The following is a 19,834-nucleotide window of genomic DNA, read 5'->3' as shown; positions in this document are numbered from 1 at the left end:
AAAAACTAAGTTACTGTACAAACATCTGAAATCCTCCTTTATTTATTTATTTATTTATTTATTTATTTATTTATTATTACTATTAATTTGTCTGAAGAAACATTTTCAAAATAGGACATAAACAGAGGCGGAACTAATGTAAACAAGTTGCACGCATCTGATGCCCAAATAACCTTAAGTGTTCATTTTTTCTTTTTGAATAATAAAACATACTCAACATATTGAGTGGTAGATATTACATTTCCAGTTTCATTTCACAGCTGATCTGCATTCGCCATTTCGGCTCATTTTTTGTAAAATACACGCATTACAAAACCGTGTATAGCTCTGCAACTATGCAAGCAATTTCAGTTTTGATTCCTCCTATATATTTTATGTGTTTAGAAAAAAATAGTACATTTGTATGTCTTACAAATTATTATACAATTTAATTTTTTTTGGGTGGCGTGGCTTATATTTGAAAAAATATAACAAATCCCACTACCAAGCATATATCATTGGAAAGGTCTACTTAATGGCTTTGTTTCATGTTGGGTTTTAATTTTCAAGGTTACCAAACTACAAGCGCTAACACAGTTGTCATATATTCATACCCAAATATGGTCATTCCCCATAGGCAGAATAGGGTTACAGAAACAGTTGGACAATGTGTGAATACTATAAGTAACACATTAAGTGTTGCATGCAAAGTTCGATCTTTTGATTTTTATAATGCATATTAAACAAAAGTTGTTGTATTAATCCTTTGCGGTCCTATGTTGGACTCTGTCCGACATCATCAAAAAGACAACAGCACAGGTCTCTAGTCGTTTTTTCTCTGAGACCAATAAAAGCCGAAAAGAGAAAACGGGTGCGTATCGGAGCAATACACATAGCTCCTGCACCACAGAGATAAGACACAAACAAACAAGGTAGCTGCTTCTGTTTCCAGCACTCGGAATATCGCAGACATTTGCAGAGCTTTTTGAGATGTTATAGTAATAAAATAATGACTTGGATCGCATTATTGTGGAATTTGGTGATAAAAGGAGTGATCGGGAGAGGATTTGTCAGTATGCACAACCATAAAGAGGTAAGTGAAAAATACAGAGAACAAGGGGTGAGGCTTTGCTGGAGATGTAGTACTGATGTCCTTTTGCTATGCAGGGCCTTTTAAACCTGTTCTACCTTGGCATAAATGGACCACTAACAGCTGAAATCCACTACCAAACCATAATACATAGCAAATGTGTATGGAGCAGGGTATATGCCAAAGTAAAATATGTACTGAATACCTACAAGACAGTGAAAGATAATTGCTATGATGGAATATGTTTTGAAACCATACAAAATATAAATTAAAAATATATACAACACTAATTTTTAATTTCGAAAACTGAGCACCGTCCGCCCCTCCCCCCCCCAGCTCGTGTTACCTAGATGCAAACCTTTAATTTTTTCAATCTCCATCTCGACAGCAAAGCGTTGCATAGCGTAAGCTGTACTGAAAGAAATGTCTTAAAACCCCTCTGCTGTTTGGGATTTATTAGTTGAATGCCCAGGTGACCAAAACAAAGTTGATTACAAACTGTGCAAGCGACTGTTGGTGGTATCATGGAGTCACAACCATAGACATATAGAACTAGACCCGCCAACGGCTGACTTGAGTGAGATTTCAGGCCACCGTCTTGGATGCTTATAGGTTTGCTGCTGAGAGCGCTGCAACCAATGTAAACAAGCAGATACGATAAATTATTCTCCAAATCTTGTTAATGTCTAGTTAATTTTTGTATTTAGTTGCAAAAATCAAGGTACACATACCCTACAAGGCTATATATGTAGCTAAGGTTGTTAACTTACTATTCAGTATATTTCTGTTTCTATCTACGGACAGTGTCCTTCAGTGCTGTAATCTCCTTTTGTTTATAAAACATGTTTTTGCTGCACATTTCTAAACCATAGACAACAGAAATTAATGCTTAATGTCTTGTAGTCTATGTGTATCTTGATTTTTGCTTTTGCAACTAAATAGATAAATTAACTAGACATTGCAAGAGTTGGTGAATAGTTTATTAGTTTAAAATCAAAGTTTAAAATACAATTATATTGAAGCTAAATAAATTAAACCCTGAAAAACATTACGTGTGTCTGACCGTTTATATTGGTTAAAGTGCTGTCAGCGGCAGACCTATAAGCATCCAAGATGGCGGAGCGAAATCTCGTTGGACTGCACTGAGAAGTCAGACGTTTGCGGGTAAGTTCTATATATGTCTGAGCACAACCAATCTCCGGGGTCGCTTGACAAGCGTAAGTTTATATTAATAATAATTAGTAGTAGTTGTAAAATGTGACTGACTGATACTCTGATTGGAACGGTGACTGTTGCATAAAGCTTTGTTTTTTCCAAAGTCCACAATTGGTGCTGCTGCAATGTAAGCTTATTGTATATTTTGCAAGCAACATGAATTGTGTAAATAATGTGTATTTTTATTTAAATTATAAAAACATGATTGCTGTTCTATAGAACCTATTTTTAAACTGCATGTGTATGTTCCATTTATATGGATTACCTATAAATAGGAATTTCAATTAAATATAAACAAGTAACTATGGTAATGTCACCAGTAAATTATGCAAATTAGTACCAGCGAAGGTTCGAACCTTCAGTGGTCAAAATGTACCCTTTGTTGCAGCCCTATTTTTAAAGTGAGATTTGTTTTATAGGTTAACATTTAGGGTGAAAAGAGATTACAGGAGGCACGCTTTTAATTTACCAGCTTAAGTGTGGATAAAATGCATGATTAACAATTGTGCAGAGGTATAACATTTTGTATTTAATTATTTTTTTAAAATCTGTTGGATGTAGTTTTCATAAGCGTTTCTGCTTTAGCACTATTCTGGCTTCCTAATGTTGTCTTAGTAAGGTATTTCAAGATTTAGTGATAGGGTCTGAAACTATTCACTTGTTTCAAAGAATGTTAACCAAGTCCACTTTGGTACAGATTTGATAATGCAAAACCAATTTGAAGCAGTTTCTGCAGAATTGACTGCTAAGTAGTATTTACGATTTCCCAATAGGGAAGAAGGCCGGGAAGATGAGAAACCTGCATTCCGTCGAGACGATGACCGGGAGCCGCCCTTCCGACGGAGTGGAGATGACAGGAGCTCCAGGAGAGGGTTTGAGGACGAGCGCGGTTCTCGCCGGGGCTTTGAGGACAGGGCTCCCAGGAGATGGCTAGATGATGACAGGGGCCCCAGGAGAGGGTTTGACGAGGACAGGACTTCTAGGAGAGGGGCTGATGAGGATAGGGGACCAAGGAAAGGAGCTGATGAGGACTGGGGACCTAGAAGAGGAGGGGATGATGACAGGGGCCCGAGAAGAGGTGGAAGGGGCATGGACGATGACCAAGGACCTCGCCGCGGAGACAATTCCAAACCTTGGAAACCGCTGGGCAAAACAGGTATATTGCATTCAGTTATAGCTGCTAGATCTGATATTTTTCTCTGTAGACCCTTTATATCAAAGCTTGTTTACCACACATTGATTTGGTCCAGTATCTTTTGAAGGGAGTAAAGTAGCTTGCGTCCCAGAATTTAGCCCATTTTAATAAACTTTGCACGTATTATTGAATTGCCTGGATTGACATGGATTTCAGAGTTCACTGATTTTTTTTTTTAAAAATAAATGTTTTTACTGTTTACTACTGCTAAACAAATAGCCATTCCCCAAAAGTTTAAACTAATATGGGAGGACGCAGCCACTAAAGTTAGTTGTTTCATATACTTTTGTTACTTGGACACATTAATTTTAGTATTTCATGTTTTGCCTACTAAATTAGCAAAACTACTCGCATAATTTTAAATTGTGTAGTTTTTTTTCGTACTCCTGAATTTGCTAGTTTACTGCAGTTAAATGTGAAAGAATTCCATAAGTTTTTGTAGTTTTGGTCACAGGATAGCGATATTGACTAAATTTATTTTTATTAAATGTGATTTAAATTGAAAAGACCAAAGGTTTATTGCGAGGTTTAATTTTTTCAAAGTAACTTCCAAATGGAGTGAAGAAAGCCTGAGTGAACCAGTCGTAAAGCTTGGTAAGTTTTTTTTAAATCTTTTTATACTGCCACTTTAGAGGTGACGTGATGTGCTGGTGTTTCATTATTTTGTTTTGGCTGAATAGTGTTGTGTGTGGTGGTGGTGTGTTTTTTTTGTTTTTTTTTTCCATTCACAAATGTAGGTATTGTATTTTATCCATGTAAACTCAAGTCAAAGCAAGTTTTTTTTTTTTTTTTTTTTTTTTTTTTTTTTTTTTTCAGTTTTTTTTATAAAGGTTTTGCTTTTTTTCCCCCATACACCTGTGATCAACATAACACTTTAGATTAAGTTTATACAATTGTAAGATTGTCTCCAACATTTCAGTTACAATCACCAAACCTATAAACTGGCCAGTCAACCAAACACCCCACTTTTAGCTGATGTGTGATCATGCAACCATGCGTACAATTCCAACAGAATCCAGTTATAAACTACTGTACTGGTAAATATTGTGAAATGCTAATGTGTTACACTTTCAATTGAAACAACATTACAAATACATTTTAAAACTTCACAGCGATGTCCTATTAATGGCTAGAAATAACCAAGCAATTTGCAAAGGAGATGAAAGACAGCACTGCAGCAAAAAAAAAAAACTAAATGTTTTATATGCAAAGCTGATGATGATGATTTTGTTAAAGCACTACATAAGTGGCATGATAGTCATGGAGAAGGTAAATTACTGTACCAAAAAATGTATCCTGACAGATGAGGCAGATTTCAAAACAAGTACTGACAATTACCAGGTAAATTTTAGTTTTAAACAACAAAGATGTATTTTTTTTTAAGAAGGCTCGGGGTCTGAGTAAGCTGCATGAATGCATTTTGTTTAAAATGAAAACAAGCACTACGTTAATTAATAGTTAATAGTTTTTGGGGGGTTTTTTGTTTTTTTTTCCTGGATTCTCAAATCTGTTTTTGCTAGTTACAATTTGAATAGTAAGTTTAAATTGAGCATTTTCCCATGTATGCCTGATTTTAGTGGTGTAGACATGTTTTTGTTAAACACATTGAAAACACATTTGTAGAGTTAGACATTTCAGACTTATGAACAGCCTCCATTTCCAAAGTGTTTGTATCTCTAATAATTTGGACTTGAATATTTTAAGCAAAACTGTAGTTGTTGCAAGTAAGATCCCTATGTTGCACTTGAGTTTCTGGCATCCATCCCTTCCCCTTGATATGTCTTGCTGCCCAGCTAGATTATTTACGGTAGGGTTACGTTTGTTTTTTCTGGGTCAATTTATTCACCATAAAATATAATATAAATGCCAGGGCAAGTTGTGCACTTGAACTCGAGACCAATTTGAGCAGTTTGTTTATAATGCAACCATCCTTGAATTTTATTTAAGTACAAAAGGATTTTGACATTTATCTGTAACTTTTGTGATTAATAGTAAATTATATTTTTAAACATTTTATAAATTGATTAAAAAAAAAAATAATCCATTAAGTACACTGTGTGTGTTTTGTGCAGGTGGCTGGAGAGAGAGGGAGAAAGCTCGCGAAGATAGCTGGGCTCCCCCCCGTGATATTGGGGGTTCTGAAGAGAGTGACGAGCGGGAGCCTGACAGAGAGCGTCGTCCTCCAAGGTGCGTGTTGTCTTTGCTTGTTGTGCAGGGAACCAGTTCCCACAAGCAGGCATATCACTGCTATGTGATTCCTCCTGAAGATGTGTCCTCATGGAAATTGGCTTGCTTTTGTGATCAGTCTTCACATCGGCTAGTTGCATTTCAAAGTACCCCTTTAACGCACAGCCATTTAATAAAACTAATTTGCTTGGGTCTGCATGTATAAGGATAATTTCTAATCCAATTCTGCTGCGTTCCTTTTGTTTGTCTGCTTATCTCTGTATGGTGCATCTGCTAGGGCTATTGCTCACATGCCCCCTTTTTCGGTTTCATTCAGCTCCTATTGGTCTCACTCGGCCATTGAATGGTTTTCTCAGCTTTTTTCAGAGAAAAAACGACGAGACCTGTGCTTTGTCTTTTTCAATGATGTTGGACCGGGTCTGACGTTGGACCGAACAGGGTTAAACAGATTTGTAGCCTTCGTGCTGGCATTAAGTGAAGGTTGAATGTTTGTGCAGGGGGGAGGGCAGTAGTGCTTGGAGGAGGGCAGGCACTGAAGAGTCGAGTGGCTGGAGGGACTCCCCACGCAGTGACGCCTGGGAAGACCGGCGTAGCAACAGGCATGATGACTATGACCGCCGTGATGTGAGAGACAAGCCCGATGAGCGAGACCGCAGGGGCCCACCAAGAGCAGAGCGCAATGAAGGTCAGTTCATTGGACATGTTTGAAGATTTGCTTCTTGTGGCTTGAGTCAAATGCATAGTTATACACCACCAAGTAATGAATTGCTTGGTTGTGGCTTTTAACCTCTTCAGCTCCAGATATAAAAATGAATGTGCATGTCAGTCACCAGATTTTATAAAATTTTTACCCCAGAAATTGCTATAAAAATCTTAGATTGAAAATAAGACAAAACTGTGATATATTGCCAGTCATAGTAAAATGACACATTTTTGTATACTTATGAACAATAAACTTACTTTTGGTATACCACCAATATCATGCACAATAAAAATAAATTGTAAACCATATAATGAATAGAAAACACAAGATTTCAGCAGAAAACACAAGATTTGTGATAAATCAAATAAATCTGTAAACAATCAAGTGCACCTGATTTATACATTTATTTTTTACTGACTAAACAGACATCACACCATTTGCTGTTTATTTTGTGTACTTGTGAAGTGTTTGTTTGGTGTGAGTGCACAGGAAGGGGAACATCTTTCAGATTGAAGAACAAAACAAAAACCTTAAGGTTGTAGAGAACAACGGGAGGCGAGCTATTGCTCTGTTGTATAGTTTAAATCAGTCTTGTGTGCGGACATATGAAGCAAGTAATCACAATTTAAAATAAAGGTAATACTGCAAATACAGAAATGAAATTGGCTTACAAATTGCTATATATATATATATATATATATATATATATATATATATATATATATATATATATATATATATATATATATATATATATAGAGAGAGAGTACTGTGCAAAAGTTTTAGGCAGGTGTGAAAAAATGCTGTAAAGTAAGAATGCTTTCAAAAATAGACATGTTAATAGTTTATATTTATCAATTAACAAAATGCAAAGTGAGTGAACAGAAGAAAAATCTACATCAAATCAATATTTGGTGTGACCACCCTTTGCCTTCAAAACATCATCAGTTCTTCTAGGTACACTTGCACACAGTTTTTGAAGGAACTCTGCAGGTAGGTTGGCCCAAACATCTTGGAGAACTAACCACAGTTCTTCTGTGGATTTAGGCAGCCTCAGTTGCTTCTCTGTCTTCATGTAATCCCAGACAGACTCGATGATGTTGATCAGGGCTCTGTGGGGGCCATACCATCACTTCCAGGACTCCTTGTTCTTCTTTATGCTGAAGATAGTTCTTAATGACTTTCATTGTACGTTTGGGGTCGTTGTCATGCTGCAGAATAAATTTGGGGCCAATCAGATGCCTCCCTGATGGTATTGCATGATGGATAAGTATCTGCCTGTACTTCTCAGCATTGAGGAGACCATTCATTCTGACCAAATCCCCAACTCCATTTACAGAAATGCAGCCCCAAACTTGCAAGGAACCTCCACCATGCTTCACTGTTGCCTGCAGACACTCATTCGTGTACCGCTCTCCAGCCCTTTGAACAAACTGCCTTCTGCTACAGCCAAATATTTCAAATTTTGACTCCTCAGTCCAGAGCACCTGCTGCCATTTTTCTGCACCCCAGTTCCTGTGTTTTCGTGCATAGTTGAGTTGCTTGGTCTTGTTTCCATGTCAGAGGTATGGTTTTTTGGCCACAAGTCTTCCATGAAGGACACTTCTGACCAGACTTCTCTGTACAGTAGATGGGTGTACCAGGGTCCCACTGTTTTCTGCCAATTCTGAGCTGATGGCATTGCTGGACATCTTCCAATTGCGAAGCGAAGTAAGCATGATGTGTCTTTCATCTGCTGCAGTAAGTTTCCTTGGCCGACCACTGCGTCTACGGTGCTCAACGTTGCCTGTTTCTTTGTGCTTCTTCAAAAGAGCTTGGACAACACATCTGGAAACTCCTGTCTGCCTTGAAATTTCTGCCTGGGAGAGACCTTGCGGATGCAGTATAACTACCTTGTGTCTTGTTGCTGTGTTCAGTCTTGCCGTAGTGTATGACTTTTGACAGTAAACTGTCTTCAGCAACCTCACCTTGTTAGTTGATGTGGGAGGGTAGTGGGTGGAGCTTTTGGGAAGGACCAGAAATGACAGCACACAGGAGCCGGAAATGGAGATTAGTCCTTAGAGCCCTGTACCATCAATGGTATCAGGGCAGGGTTTTATTTTACAAAAACAATAAAAATAGAACAGTCCAGTATTGCAAAAAATAAACAAGAAAACCACCTGGAATACCAGCAATGGTAAACTCAGGTTTGAAATAGAGTAAACAAAAATGTCACGGTTACAAAATAAATAACAACAAAGGAAGCACTGGGTTTCGTTATGGTACTGCGGTGGGTTTCCTCTCACCGCTTCTTAGCTCCCTTTCACAGATTATTGGCCAGTCCTCGGTTCCTCACTCCGGTAATCCAACAGTGTCCAAGGTTTTCAAGCATCTGTGAACAGCAGCAGTGAATGAAAGCAAAACAGCATGTGTTTTCAGTTCAGCCCAGAGAGCGCGAATGGCAAAACCATACTGCTTAAATACTGCCAAGTCCCACCCGTGCAATCAGCACGCTGCCCCACGTCGGCCAATCAACGAGAACAGCACAGCTGATTGCAATGATGGGACCCGACGGCCGCATGGTTCTACCTTGGGCCAAGATGGCTGCCTGACCCGGAACTTCCTGCATGGTCAGAGTTTAGGCTCCTGATCCAATCACGGTCAACCCTACACAGCGCTGCCGGTGGTCGGGAGGGCAAATTACGACAGGGACTCCTTCCAGTCCAGTCACACATCCCCCCCCTCAGAGTGGAGCCATAGGCACACTCGGCCAACCCTAACTCCCCTAAATCACCACCCTCCCTTGAAAAAAAATCAGCATTTTGATGCTCCTTACCCGAACGATGTTTAACAGTAAAGTTAAAGGGTTGCAGCGCCAGACTTCACCGAGTAATCCGGGCGTTCGTGTGCCTCATCGTGTTTAGCCACTTAAGAGGAGCATGATCTGTGACAAGATGAAGGACCGCCCCAGGAGATAATATCGAAGAGAGTTCATGGCCCATTTAATTGCCAGGCACTCCTTCTCAATAACTGAGTAGTTGTGCTCCCTCTGAGCCATTTTCCTGCTAATGTATAGCACGGGGTGCTCTCCCCCATCGATCTCCTGGGACAAGACTGCCCCCAGACCGACATCCGAGGCATCTGTCTGGAGGATGAATTCCCTGTCGAAATCTGGTGACACTAGTGCAGGGGCTTGGCAAAGTATCCGCTTTATCATGTCAAATGCTTCCTGACACTCATCTGACCATTTTACAGTGTTTGGGGCGCTCTTCTTAGTTAGGTCAATCAAGGGGCTAACAATGGTGGAAAACTCGGGGATAAAACGGCGATAATAGCCTGCTAGCCCCAAAATTTACCTCACTTGAGCCTTAGTTCGTGGAACCGGAGTGTCCACCAAGGCCTGGACCTTGGAAGCCACTAGTTTTACCCGACCATTACCCATGCTAAATCCAAGATATTGGGTCTCTTGTTTGCCAAACGCGCATTTACCTAGGTTGACTGTTAGCCCCGCCTCCCTCAGACTGCAAGACAGCCGCCAATCTATCAAGGTGCTCCTTCCAAGTAGAGCTAAAAATAACCACGTCATCAATATACGCTGCCGCATACTGATGATGGGGACATAACACCTTGTCCATTAGTCTCTGGAAGGTAGCCGGGGCCCCATGCAACCCAAAGGGCATGGTCTTGAAATGAAACAAGCCATCCGGGGTAGCAAATGCGGTTTTCTCCTTGGAGCTGGGTGTTAATGGGATCTGCCACTATCCCTTCGTCAGGTCCAGAGTGGACAAGAACCTCGCCTTACCCAGTCTGTCAAGGAGCTCATCCACTCGGGGCATGGGGTACGCATCGAACTTGGAGATAGCGTTCACCTTTCTAAAGTCCACACAGAAACGAGTGGAGCCATCCTTCTTAGGTACCATTACCACAGGACTACACCACTCGCTCTGGGAAGGTTGCACTACTCCCAGCTCGAGCATACTGGCCACTTCCCGGCGCATTACACCCCGCCGACTTTCCGGGATCCGGTAAGGCCTCTGACGCACTCGAACACCTGGCGGAGTAATAATGGCATGTTCAATAATGTCAGTTCTACCGGGCAACTCAGAAAAAACATAACTGAATTCCTCAATTAATTGGCCCAGCTCCTGTTTCTGACAGGGAAGTAACTGTTTCCCCATTGAAATCTTAGTTGTTTGACCAAGTGGCCCCACCGTTTGACCAAGTGGCCCCACCTCGGGACCAAAATCCTCCTCGGGGATATCATTAGCAATAAAGAGGGCCTCTCTGTCTCTCCAAGGTTTTAACAAATTTTACATGATAAATTTGAAGTGGTTTTCGATGGTCCGGCTGTCTGATTTCATAATTGACTCTCCCTATAGCTCGAACCACCTCATAAGGCCCTTGCCACTTGGCAAACAACTCAGACTCAGCTGTGGGAAGAAGCAGCAGTACCTTATCCCCAGGTCAAAGTCCGAATTCGTGCTTTTTGATTGTACTGCTGCTGCTGCTGATGCTGAACATTGCGCAGGTTCTCTTGAGCCAAACGACCGACTAATTCCAAGCGATCTCGTAGCAGTAGTACATATTTGACTACATTTTCAGACATAGAGGTTTGGCCCTCCCACCCTTCTCGCACGAGATCGAGAATGCCTCGGGGTTGTCTCCCATACAGCAGCTCAAACGGGGAGAACCCAGTTGAGCTCTGTGGCACCTCTCTCACTGCGAACATCAGGAAGGGAAGGAGTTTTGCCCAATGTTTTTGTTCCTGGTTCACAAATCGGCTCAGCATCTGCTTTAGGGTCTGATTAAATCTTTCCACCAGGCCATCTGTCTGCGGATGGTACACAGAGGTCCTGATGGGATGGATTTTCAAAATTTTGTAAACTTCTTTGAGGGTATCGGACATGAAGTTAGTTCCTTCATCTGTCAGAATCTCTTTGGGCACCCCTACTCTAGCAATAATCTTAACTAGTTCTTTAGCAATGGCGACAGCACTAGTGGAGCGCAGTGGCACCGCCTCTGGATATCGAGTAGCATAATCCACCATTACAAAAATGTGCGTATATCCAGAGTCGACGGGCTGCACTGGGCCCACTATGTCCATTGCTATGCGATCGAAGGGAGTACAAACCAGGGGCAGTGGGACCAGCGGGGCCGGGCGAACCCGTCCCGGCGCTACTCTCTGACAATCGGGACACTCCGCTACATATTTCCTCACATCCATGTGGAGTCCCATCCAATAAAACCGGGCCAGTATTCGTTCCAAGGTCTTTTCCTGCCCCAGGTGGCCAGAAAAGGGAATATCATGTGCCAACTTCATGACCTCCCGGCGGAAAGACCCCGGAACCAATAACTGGGTTACAGGCTGTCCTGTGCCCGGGGCTTGGGATACCCTATACAGCAAATGCCCCATCACGATGAAGTGAGGAAATGTGAGCGGCCCGCAGCCTTCAACTTCCTTCCCCTCGACAGACCGAACCTGCCCCCGGATGTGCACCAGAGTGGGGGTCATTACTTTGCTCCCACTCTGGGCCCACACCCCGGTCCCAGAATTGCGGTATGCCGAGCGGGGCCTCCGTAGCTTCTGCTTAAGGGATCTCAGTAACCCGCTCCCGCTGGTCACACTGGACACCCACACCCTTCTGTGTTCGTTTGACAGGCAAAGCAGATTCCCCCACCAATCCCCAGCCTTGTCTCATTAATGCCCCCTCAAGTTTCTCAGCCCTCCACTCTCTTTTAGTTTTACGGGGCCGGAACCTGGAAGTAAATATGTCGGCCTGCAAGGGAAAGATCCGGCCAATTCTCTCTAGCCCAGCTGGGAGCTAACCTCTGTCTCCTCTTTGGTGGAGAGGCGCTCAAAGGGACGGGGAAAACTTAAGGCCTCGCTGCTGTCTTCGGGTGCGCTGGCAAAGGCAGATGCCTCACTGGAATCACTGGAGCTTGACTGGGGTCCATCTGAAGCAGTGCGTCCTCGAAGACCTCCGCCAGCTCGACGGCCGTGTCCACCGTCTCGGGACTGTGGCGAGCGACCCAGGCTCGAGTCTCTGGTTCCAACACCTCCAGGAACTGGTCGACCGCCACAGACACCATGATTTGTTGGGTGGTCCGTTCAGTGGGACGCAGCTAGCGGGTCAGATGGTCCCAGAGTTGCTGGGCCATGATTCGAGGCCGGGTTCCCTCCAGCCGCTTGTAACTCCGGAAACGCCAGCAATGCGTCTCCGGGGTGATGTTAAGGCACCGGCGGATAGCTGTCTTCACCTGGGAGTAATCTTCCGCCGCCACGTTGCTCAGGGCCTGGTATGCTGCTTGCGCTTCACCAGTTAGACAGGGGGCTAGTTAGGCTGCCCAACATCCGGCTGGCCACCTTGACACTGTAGCCACCTGCTCAAATGTGGTCAGTAAGGCCTCTGGGTCATCTTCTGGGGTCATCTTTTGCAGACGGATTTTGGGCATCGGCAGCACTGGTCCAGCTGCTGCAACCGGGACCTGAGCTTGGGCTTGGGCCACTACCAGGTTCTGAATGGCCAGACACATGGCCGCCATCTTGTCAGCCATCGCAGTCATGTGGGCTGTACGCTCAGCATCCCTCTGAGCATCCCTTTCTTCCCGACGCTGCTCTATACCATCACGGTGTCTCTCCTGATCCTCCAGAACGGCTTGCAGGGTGTGCTGGTCCATGTTCATCCCACTTCTGACACCACCTGTGGGAGGGTAGTGGGTGGAGCTTTTGGGAAGGACCAGAAATGAAAGCACACAGGAGCCGGAAATGGAGATTAGTCCTTAGAGCCCTGTACCATCAATGGTATCAGGGCAGGGTTTTATTTTACAAAAACAATAAAAATAGAACAGTCCAGTATTGCAAAAAATAAACAAGAAAACCACCTGGAATACCAGCAATGGTAAACTCAGGTTTGAAATAGAGTAAACAAAAATGTCACGGTTACAAAATAAATAACAACAAAGGAAGCACTGGGTTTCTTTGTGGTACTGCGGTGGATTTCCTCTCACCGCTTCTTAGCTCCCTTTCACAGATTAATGGCCAGTCCTCGGTTCCTCACTCCGGTAATCCAACAGTGTCCAAGGTTTTCAAGCTTCTGTGAATAACAGCAGTGAATGAAAGCAACACAACAAGCACAGCATGTGTTTTCAGTTCAGCCCAGAGAGCGCGAATGGCAAAACATACTGCTTAAATACTGCCAAGTCCCACCCCTGCAATCGGCACGCTGCCCGACGTCAGCCAATCAGCGAGAACAGCACAGCTGATTGCAATGATGGGACCCGACGGCCGCATGGTTCTACCTTGGGCCAAGATGGCTGCCTGACCCGGAACTTCCTGCATGGTCAGAGTTCAGCCTCCTGATCCAATCACGGTCAACCCTACACAGCGCTGCTGGTGGTCGGGAGGGCAAATTACGACAGGGACTCCTTCCAGTCCTGTCACGGTTGAGTTTGGCTGTTCCTCACCTAGTTTTATTCCTCCTACACAGCTGTTTCTGTCAGTTAATGATTGTGTTTCAACCTACGTATTGAATTGATGATCATTAGCACCTGTTTGGTGTAATTGTTTAATCATACACCTGACTATATGCCTCCAAAATTGTGTAAGTGTACCTAGAAGAATTGATGCTGTTTTGAAGGCAAAGGGTGGTCACACCAAATATGGATTTGATGTAGATTTTTCTTCTGTTCACTCACTTTGCATTTTGTTAATTGATAAATAAACTATTAACATGTCCATTTTTTAAAGCATTTTTTACAGAATTTTTTCACACCTGCCTAACATTTTTGTACAGTACTGTGTGTGTGTGTCTATATCTATATATCTATATCTATATATCTAGAGAACAAAGTCATCTTGGATTGCAGCACAGAGATTTATAGGATGTAGTGTGCACTGAAAAGCTAAAAATACTAATTATTTATTTGTTGGGGGCTGACAGGCATGTTTCTCTTCTGCTGGATTCCGGTCCTTTCTTCATGCGATGAATGTTTTGGGAAGCTGTAGTTTCAGATATCGGTTGCGATTTTTGTTTGTTTTGTTTTTTTTAAACTTCTGTCAGCCTCCTACTGTTGGATTTAGTTTTCAGTTGTAAAGAGCTTGAAGTTTATTGCAAGGTTTGGTTTTATTCAAAGTACCATCGAAATGGAAAGTAGACGAGAACAGTGACAGCAGCGAAAGACCTGGTGAGCATAAGATTTGTTTATTTATCTATCCTATCAAAATAAATGTAAACTCATAATATATATATATATATATATATAATATATTTATATATATATATATATATATATATATATATATTATATATATTATATATTTTAATAAATGTCATTGTTGCAGATTACTGATGCAGTTGTCAATTTTTTTTTTTTTTTTTTTTTTTTTGGCGTGTGGATGGCTGATGTAACCAATTTAGTCTCACATTTGTGGGACACTGGGGAAACAAGTAGCTACAACTTGAATATCTTGGTGTAAAAAAAAAAAAAAAAAAAAAACTTTTTGCTTGTACAAAAATTAGATGTTGCACCTAAGTTTCTAACTGACTGGGCACCAGATGCTGGTGTAGAATTAATGTGGTCGGTTAATTGGGAACACTCAATTCTCTATTCTACAGCGAATAGCTGGAGGCGCGGTGGAGAGGAGCGCAAGGAGGAGAGAGACACCCCTCGCCGAGGAGCCCCTCCTTCCAGGGAGAAGGAGCGAGAGACACCAGCTGGGGAGGGTAGCGCCTGGAGAGCTGAGAAGGAGCGAGAGAGACCTGCTGGGGAGGACAGCGCCTGGAGGGCTGACAAAGACAAAGAAGCTTCACGGCGCACCAAAATGGAAACAGATGATGACGGCTGGACCACTGTCCGTCGTTAATACGGTCGTGTCCTTTTGCTGCATCTTTTTAGTGTTTGAATAGGCATTAAAAAAAATAAATAAATCTGTGCCACCCAAAGCACTCAAATCTTTAAAGACGCATTTGACAGTTGTTAATTTTCCGGTGGTTTGCTATTGTAACATTAAAGCAAAGTAGTTTCTGGTAATTGATCATGCACAGTTTTTAAAATACTGATGCAGAATGACCTGTTGCATTGTGTAGGCTGCTGCCTTTATTGAATCACATTTCACATATCTTACTAAATGTGTATCTTGCAAAAGCAGCTTAATACAACTTTATTGTACATTTAAGTAAAGGACTTTTGATGCTTAAATGAGCGTACAAGGTTAGTTTTTTCTTATTCTTTGTATTAAACTGCAAAGGTGTGGTGCATAACATTAATATGTCTGCCTAATTATTTAAACTTTCTATATTAAGTTGTTACAGCAGAATTGGACCTAATCTTTTTAAATTCAAGGTGGTGCAAAATGTTGATTAGTAGTCAAGTCACATATAAAGCATACTGATAATCCTGGTAGTTTTACTTGCTGCTGATGTTACATTTCACATCTGAATTTACACCAAGTGATTGTCATGGTATTCTAAGCCAATAATACATACGTAAATAACACAGTGTAACAAAATATATATATTTTTTTTGTTTCTGGGTAGTAAGTGTTATTTCCTAATTGCTTATGCCTCAAAAGTATAGAAAATGGCTATTATTCTATTATAATAATAGCCATTTTCTATACTTTTGAGGCATAAGCAATTAGGAAATAACACTTACTACCCAGGAACAAAAATTGTGTTACATAGTGTAATAAACTGTATTTGTAATTCATCAGCATAAATATTGAAAATTAATTCTTGCTATGCCAATATTTTTCTATTGCCTTTGGTGAAATTGTTCCACTAAATATAACTTGCTTTAAAATCCTTTATAAAAGTGTCAAATATTTGGTTTTTGAAAGATGTAGTAAAAGCCTTGATCTGGCACTTTTGGATCTTTGTCTTTGAGTAATGCTGAACTTTCATAAATATGTAGTAACAGTGTTGGCCTAAATAAAAATGTAAGTAACTATACATACATTACTAGGTTGCATGCTTCTGGTCATGTTTAAACCAACACAGTCTAGTTTTGATGTTTCTAATAAAAAATAAATTACACATTTCTGTGTTGTCCTGTTTTATCCAAACTTGGATCATATCTTAATATATCTGTTCTTAAATGACACACACACACACACACACACATGTGATGTGTGTATATATATATAGATATATATATATATATATATATATAATTGCACATTCTTTTTACAAAAGGCATACAATTTATATGCTAGATTAGAATTGCACTGGAGATGGGCAAACAATTGTTGGTTACAGTACCTCCATGCTGTGTAGCAGTAGTTAATTTATTTTATTGAGTTTGGTATTTGGTCTTTGTAACAGCCAGCAATGTCCAATAGTGATCCCCAAAGAATTAATATATATTCCCCAAAAACCAAGCAGGCCTGGCAGCTGCATGGCATGAGCAGAAGAATAACACTCTGGGGGGAGTTACACTTTTTGTTTTTGACAAAACAGATTATGAGATAATGATCTGTTTAGTTGATGAAATTCTGGGAGGCTATTTATCACCCTAAAAAGTGGTGTTGCTTTAAAATTGGTTAAACCATTTGCAATTTAAGGGCTAATGGTCCATGTCTGTGAAGTTAATACATTAGTTGTATTTTCCTGATGCAGTGTGATTATACAGTATAAATCCACATTTCCTTGTGGCTACAGTCAAGAGCTGCTATTTATTTACACACTGTGACGAAGTGCCCGCCCCTGTGTGTATTTTCTGTTATATGTTGCGTGTGATGTGTTAAATATTGGTGTATAGTCATTGGTACACGGGATATAAACAGGTCTGTAACACAAGTGTTTAAATTGTATATTTGTATTTAGGCACGAGGATTGCACAGCACTTCACGTGCAGGTAAAATGTAATAATATGTGAGCACGGGGAATTGCACTTTATTAATTCACGTGCAGTTGTACCGAGACTCCAATTGAATGATTGATTAGCAATCGAGTCTTGGTACAGCTGCATAAAAACAGCATGTTTTCACCCACTCGGGGTTGGGTGTTCAGTGAGTGGAGAACGGGATAGGAGACGGAGGTAGTAATTGTAATTATAATAGGAATAGTAAAATATCTGCTCACCGTATTTTTGTTTAGTATTAGTCAGTTTTGTTTGTCTGTTTTGGTGACGTGTGCTGTATTTGTACAACCTTTTTATTTTCTGTTCTGTTTATTAAATGCTGAGCGAAACATTAGCTCTGCTCCAGCAAACCACACCTCTCTGTCGTTCATTCCTTTTCCGGGTTCTGACGCCGCCCTCTTCGGCCGTCTTTGTGACACGTGGTGTGCTACGTGGGGTTAACAGCGCCTCCAAGCATCAGACCAGGAGAGGCGTTTTTGTGCGAAAAAAAAAAAAAGAAATAACAACAAAAATTCCATCATGGAAGGTTGGAACTGGAGAGATGGCTACCAGGACATGGAGGAGTTCCTCGGTGGTCTAGAGGACCAAGGCTGGTTCCTTGCCTGTGGGGAGTTCGGGCACCTGGTGGTGTGCTGCCCCTACCATGAGGGAGAAGAGGAACTGGCACAGGAAAGGAAGGTGAGGAGGAGGAGGCAGAGAAGGGTAAGAGGAAGGTAGCGTCCACCGCCCAAGTCTCCACCAGCAGGGGAAGAATACCTGCTGTTGTTGCCTCCAGAGGGAGAGGAGCCGTTGCTGCTGTCTCCAGCGCCAGAGGGAGAGGTCCCACCGCTGTCTCCAGAGCCGCACCAGTCCCCTGTAGTTTGACCACTGGTGGCATTATCTGGATTGTCAGCGGCGCTACCAGTCCCAAGTTCCCCAACCCCAACCCCAACCAAACACAACCACCAGAAATCAAAACAACCAACAGATTTGAGTCACTTCAGAATTTTGATGAGCAGAACCAACAACAAGAGAATGAAAGGAACAACATCCAGGACCCTATTGACAGTGGTGACCAGACAGCAAAAAGAAGGGAGGTCATGATTGTTGGGGACTCCATATTGAGAAACGCAGCAAGTTCAATTTGCAGTTTGGACCCCCTTACTACAACAGTGTGCTGCCTTCCGGGAGCCTCGGTCAAGCACATCACTGAGAACGTGGACAGGCTCCTAGAACGAACAGGAAACGACCCGGTAGTAGTCGTCCACATTGGTACAAACAACATTGGAAGAGACAGACCAAAATCCCGGCAAAACAAATTCAGAGAGCTAGGAAGGAAATTAAAAGAGAGAACCAAAACTGTGGTATTTTCTGGTATACTACCCGCACCTTGCAAAGGACCATATGGACAGCTGGAAATAATTAATCAAAACGCATGGCTGAAGACGTGGTGCACACGGGAAGGCTTCACCTATCTTGATCATTGGACCACATTCTACAACGAGGACTATCTGTATAGACGGGATGGACTGCATTTAAATAACAAGGGAACTAGTCTACTCGGAGAAAAGATCCTCGAGCAGGTTCGGAAGCATTTAAACTAGAAAGGAAGGGGGGAGAAATCAACAAAAAAACAGAAGGGAGACCGCATCAAAACAAGAACAACAGCTCAGGTAAGACAACCATTAAATGTATTTATCTAAATGCTAGAAGTATCAGAAACAAAATTGTAGAACTTGAAGCTACTGCACTAACAGGTAACTATGATGTGATAGGTGTTACAGAAACTTGGTTGTCTGAGAGTGATGGGGACGAATTTAATATTTGTGGGTATACACTGTATAGGAAAGACAGGCAGGACAGAAGAGGAGGAGGGGTAGCGCTATACATAAGAAACAGTCTTGAAGCCCAGGTGTTAAACCTGGACAAAGAAAATAAAACCGAATCAATATGGGTCAGAATAACGGACAAAAATTCAAAAGGCATAATAATAGGAGCATGCTATAGACCGCCAGATTCAGACGGTGAGCACAATAATCTGTTATACAATGACATTAGAAATGTGTGTAGCAAAGGAGAAGCCATACTAATGGGGGATTTCAACTTCCCCCAAATAAAATGGGAAAACCCGGTGGGTAGAGCGAAGGATGAAATAGAAATGGTGGAAATGACAAATGACTGCTTCCTAACACAATTTGTGAAGGCACCCACTAGAGGGGAGGCATGCCTTGATTTAGTCTTTTCAAATAACGAAGATAGAATAACTAAAACAGAGGTCAGAGAACCACTGGCAAACTCAGACCACAACATGGTCTCATTTGAAGTGTTTTTTAAATCCCCAAAAGTAAAGACTAAAGCTAAGGTTTACAATTTTAGAAAAGCAAACTATGAAGGTATGAAACAGAGACTAACAGAAGTAGATTGGAGTAAAATAGAGAAAACACCCACAGAAGAAGGATGGTTGTTCTTCAAAAATGTAGTACTAGAGGCGCAAAACAATTATATCCCTAAAGTAGACAAATCTAAATGTAAAACTAAATTGCCAAAATGGTTTAATAGATCAATTAAAAAAAATATTCAGCGAAAAAAGGCACTTTACAGAGCATTAAAAAAGGACCAAAAAGAAAGTACGCAGAAAGAGTACACA

At 41.6% G+C, this 19,834-nt stretch overlaps 1 protein-coding gene across 5 annotated transcripts in view; it reads left to right on the top strand.

The window, feature by feature from the left end:
- Window positions 1-15,664, top strand: part of LOC121321990 (eukaryotic translation initiation factor 3 subunit A-like) — a 50,792-nt gene extending 35,128 nt beyond the window's left edge. For 2 of the 5 annotated variants that reach the window (XM_041261384.1, XM_041261387.1), the window contains 6 exons: window positions 3,058-3,440; window positions 4,023-4,073; window positions 5,552-5,666; window positions 6,164-6,351; window positions 14,482-14,532; window positions 14,964-15,664. In XM_041261384.1, coding sequence (XP_041117318.1) covers window positions 3,058-3,440; window positions 4,023-4,073; window positions 5,552-5,666; window positions 6,164-6,351; window positions 14,482-14,532; window positions 14,964-15,211 — 1,036 coding nt within the window. In that variant the 3' untranslated portion in view covers window positions 15,212-15,664. The remainder of the gene's footprint in view (window positions 1-3,057; window positions 3,441-4,022; window positions 4,074-5,551; window positions 5,667-6,163; window positions 6,352-14,481; window positions 14,533-14,963) is intronic. The other 3 variants (XM_041261385.1, XM_041261386.1, XM_041261388.1) reach the window with 3 other exon arrangements.
- The last annotated feature ends 4,170 nt before the right edge of the window (window positions 15,665-19,834 follow it).

This window comes from Polyodon spathula, chromosome 10 (genome assembly GCF_017654505.1).
Source record: "Polyodon spathula isolate WHYD16114869_AA chromosome 10, ASM1765450v1, whole genome shotgun sequence".
Classification (NCBI taxonomy): Eukaryota; Metazoa; Chordata; class Actinopteri; order Acipenseriformes; family Polyodontidae; genus Polyodon; species Polyodon spathula.
The sequence above is the reverse complement of the archived record's forward strand: the minus strand, read 5'-3'. Positions and strand labels throughout refer to the sequence as shown.